This window comes from Nannochloropsis gaditana, assembly GCF_000240725.1.
Source record: "Nannochloropsis gaditana CCMP526 unplaced genomic scaffold scaffold1252, whole genome shotgun sequence".
Taxonomy (NCBI): domain Eukaryota; class Eustigmatophyceae; order Eustigmatales; family Monodopsidaceae; genus Microchloropsis; species Microchloropsis gaditana.
The window spans coordinates 1-4,479 of record NW_005802701.1 but is presented as its reverse complement, the minus strand read 5'-3'; the positions used below and the strand labels follow the sequence as shown (position 1 = coordinate 4,479).

At 51.7% G+C, this 4,479-nt stretch overlaps 1 protein-coding gene across 1 annotated transcript; it reads left to right on the top strand.

Moving 5' to 3' along the window:
* Positions 1-2,958: 2,958 nt before the first annotated feature.
* Positions 2,959-4,443, top strand: NGA_0699010 (transcriptional repressor sin3p; the record flags this gene model as incomplete). The annotated part of the gene is made up of 2 exons (XM_005852423.1): positions 2,959-3,302; positions 3,530-4,443. Coding segments are annotated over exons 1-2 (1,092 nt in total), but the record flags the coding sequence as incomplete, so codon positions are not given.
* Positions 4,444-4,479: the final 36 nt, after the last annotated feature.

The window sequence follows — 4,479 nt, the reverse complement described above, 5'->3', positions numbered from 1 at the left end:
AACAACAACAACAACAACACACAACACAACAACAACAACAACAACAACAACAACAACAACAACAACAACAAACAACAACAACAACAACAACAACANACACAACACAACAACAACAACAACAACAACAACAACAACAACAACAACAACAACAACAGACAACAACAACAACAACAACAACAACAACAACAACAACAACAACAACAACAACAACAACAACAAATGCAACAGCCTCCACAGCCGCCACAATTACATTTTCAATATCACTGAGGGCGCTAAAGAGCCACCAAAGCACGACCTTGTGGCCAAGGCAGAGGGAATGGGCCGGCAGGACCTCAACAATCCGTTTCCTGTGACCAACCAATTCACCAGCGGGGGGACAGCAGGAAGAGAAGTAGGATCTCCGATGGTGTCAGTCTGTTTTCATCCTTGAATTTGTATTGTTCGATTTCCCGCATTGTAACATATGTTGTTTAACTTAAAAAATACATTGCACAGTGTTACGGGGCACTGCATGCGAAATGCTTCGCCGGACATATTGTACGATCATATTGATGCGGCAGTGTGTGTGGGCAAGATTTGTGAGTGAAGATGCAAATCGTGTATAGACGTAATTTTTAGCGAGACTGTAGCTTAAGACGCGAAAAGGAAAACTGTATGAGCATGCTACTGTAAATTATCATCGGACAAAAGATGTCGCACCTGTAACTGATCTTCTGGTGTGGATTGTGGAGGTAATATATGCTTTCGAAGAAGTACGGGATGAAACCTGGGCATCTGTGTGCGTATGCACCTTTGGACTTTGCATAGCTGCCTTTGACGATGACTGTCGGGCAATATCCCAAGCATGCTGAAGGTAGTGTAATGTTTCGAGTCCATCCCGATATCGCGTGCAACGTCTCCCGGACAGTCACGTGACGGTCCTGGGAAGCCTTGAAGTTGGGAAATGTCCAGGCGCAAGCGAATTGCGGCATTATTTACCAAGCGCCTTATTGTCTCGTAAAGCATCTGATCCATGGTACGAAGTCAAGGTGATATCGGACACTTTGCGAGAGATGTACACGGGCGCGAGGAATTCAGAACGTCGACTGCTACCGCTATCTTCAGAGGGTGGATAGCAGAAGCGCTCAAGCAGGCAACATTGCAACCGCGCAGACGAAAGAGGGAGTCGTTCCTTTCTGCCACATTGCATGCACGGCGTCGCTTCAGCTTTTTAATGAGGGAAAGGAGTGGAAAAGTCCAGCAAGTAGCTGGCGTGAGAAAAATAACCGGTATTTATTGCAGCCGAGGTGCCTTTTTGGTTCCTGTGTAGACTTCCTCTTGAAAAATATATCACTACTGCGTAGATACAAGAAAATATATCACTACTGCGTCGGTGACAAGAAAATATATCACTACTGCGTCGGTACAAGAAAATATATCACTACTGCGTCGATATATGAGGCAGTTGTCCAGCCAAAAAGAAAATAATGAAAGCTCACATCTCCTGCATAAGGGTGTCTGACTTTCTTGTGGTTTCTATGCTCCTTAGTTTTGCATGTGCATTCTCGTTGTCACACTTCGTTTATGTAGGAATCTGGAAGCATGCACGTAAGTCGACGACGCTCCACAATGCATTCAAAGACTTTGCAGTCACCCCTCCAAGTCTACACGCACACATTTCTTTTCCTTCTTCCTCGGCACCCCGTACGGCGTTTTTGCTCCTTATTCCTCTCCGCCATTTTTTCGCATATGCCATTTATCATGCCCCCGTCATCGGTCATCGCACACTCTTCGATCGTACTTCCCGGCGGGAGGCTAGCAGCCTGAAGGTAAATAGTCAAGCAAAGGATCCTTTACGGCAGGAGTGAAATCGTAGTACAAGAATATCACCATCATCGCTTCGTCCTTCGCCCTCGTGTGAGCCGTAGGACCTAGTGCTGCTGTCTTGGACGCTGACTGTGCACTGAAAGATGCAGTCCTTATAGACGCTCTGGCTTTCGCTGGCATCGAGACAGCATTAGCCATGAGTAGCTCACAATTGGCTAGTGTCGTGTTGGAGGCACTGTGCAGGTCAAGCGTGCGAGGAGGATACCGGGAAACGTATACTGTCAGGTCTTTCATGGGACCATGCCGCATGGTTAATGCAGAAGACAGGTTGGCCAATGTGGCGTCAGCAGGAAGGCAAAGGTCGAAAGAGGGCGATATGCTGGTAGGGACCTGGAGGAGGTTCATCTTAAGTAATAGAATGGGCACATTAAATTCAGGGGACATGGTTGGACGAGGGGGGACAATCTGAACTTGCGATGGCGAAATTGGAGCCTTTTCAGAGCTTGTTGTGGCTGCTGCTAAATGCTTTTTTGACCCTTTACGTCTTTTATTTTTCCCTGCATGTTTTTGGGATTTGGGTGGCATCTGCTTGGAACCCAATAATGCCTGCGCCGAACAGAACAGAAATTTAGCCCTGACCTGAAAAATTGCATAAATTGTAAAGATAAGTTAATTCAGGGACATGATGGATTCCTTCTCTTTTTCACGTTTTAAAAAATGAATTACGCAGGCAAGCCACCCAGAGCACTTGTCCTCCGGAGATTTACCCCTCAAAATATCAAAATAAGCCCACAGCAGAATTTTAACACGTGAAATAAAAATGACACCCTCGAAGCCCTGATATAAACGAAAAGAAAGAATTTACAACGGGAGGGAAAGGACGGAGAAACCCACCGTATTCAACCATCGCGTGAGAACTTTTCCGAGTCCCGCGCGTTGCGTCACGTCGGTCTGGGTTTGTCTTTTTTTTGGTATTTTGAGTGTTTGGGTTTTGGTTTTCCGTGGGCGCTGCCCTTCGCCGACTCGGACTCCGGGGGGGTGGGGGGAGCATCAAGTGCGCTTGACCTGAGTCGTAGGAAGTATACACGACATGACACCCGCCACGTAGCTGGTCCATACTTCTTCTCACATGTTTTCACCGCGCAATGGTTCATAGGTGTCGCCGGCCCTATTGCTGTGGACGTGATTACGAGCGTCGGGTGCGTAGAAGGCCCCGGGTTCATCATAGCCCACACCTGCTTCGGCCCCCCGCGCCTTCACTCTTTCTGCCTTCCGTCTTCTCCACGCTTGGCGGGCCATTCCCACGGACTTTGGTGCCATGGATCGTCAAAATAAAGCAACGGGTGGCAGCGGCCTCTTCAGTGGGAATATGAGCAGCGGTCCGGGTGCTAGCGGTACCAACAGCCCAAGGCCCTATCAACAACAGCAGCAGCCTCCCCCTCCTCTGCACTCGCGCCCGCGGGACATGCCCGTGGGGGCACCCCCTGTGTATCAACGTGAGTATGAAATGTTTGCATATCGAGAATGAAGGGATGCACTAGTACCATAAATCTCGTCGAAGAGCTTTCGACGCGCAGAGAAAATGCATGGCGGAAGAAAGGGAGGGAGTTGCCACGGCCTGCTTCGTCCATCTTGAATGCCGATGCAACAAACTTCAAAACATGCGATGAGCCTTTTTGATCATTTATTGTGAAACTTGCACCAATTCATCCTTATCCCACAGGCCCTTCGCTGACAGGCGCGGGCCTTTTCACATCCGCAGGGGGCGGGATGGCAAGCCTCTTTGCCAACCCAAACTCCTCTCTCCCCGCAGCGTCCAGCAACTTCCAGGGTTTATACTCTGGGAGCAACGCTCACCTTATGAACAACAACGCGAGCAAGCCCGGGCAGGATTGGCACCGTGGTCTCCCCCCTCCTTCCTACTCTCTCCCCTATAATGCTCCGAGCCCCGCTTTCCCCGGTCGTCCCTCCATGCCCCCGTCCCACGCAGCATTGATGCAGAACGCCCTGGTCTATCTGGAGCTCGTGCAACGCACCTTTGCGCACCAGCCCGACATATACGCCTCCTTTCTGAGCGTGATGAGGGAGCACAAGGAAGGGCGCCGGGATACCCCCAACCTCTGTGGGCAGGTCTCGCGCTTGTTCCAAGGGCAGGATTCCCTACTCCGAGGCTTTCAAGACTTTTTGAGCGGGATCCACGCCGTCGATCCGCCCCTTCCTTCCCCAGCCCCATCGGTCCCGGGGCCGGCGTCCTTCCCGCACTCCATGGGCCATCCCTCAGGGTATCGGGGATGGAACGCACGCCCCTCCGCCCCGCCCTCCCACCCTCCCTTCCTGCCCGGAGGAAACGGGACCCGGCCCCCCCTGCAGACCGGTGTGACGGAAGGGGGAGGGGAGGCGAAGGAGGACGTGAGCATGGAGGACGCGGTCCTGTACATGGACCGGGTCAAGTCCGCCTACGCCGACAAGCCCGAGGTAGGCCCCTCCCTCCCTCCCGCCCTCCTCTCCTGCCTCCCTCCCTCCCTTCCGCCCTCCTCCCCTGCCTCCCTCCCTCCCTTCCGCCCTCCTCTCCTGCCTCCCTCTGTGCTCCCCCCCGTGCTCCCTCTTTGTTTGTCCTCCCAGCCCGACATCTGCCCAGAGTGCGTTCCCTATTGATGCCTTCCTCTCTCTCTC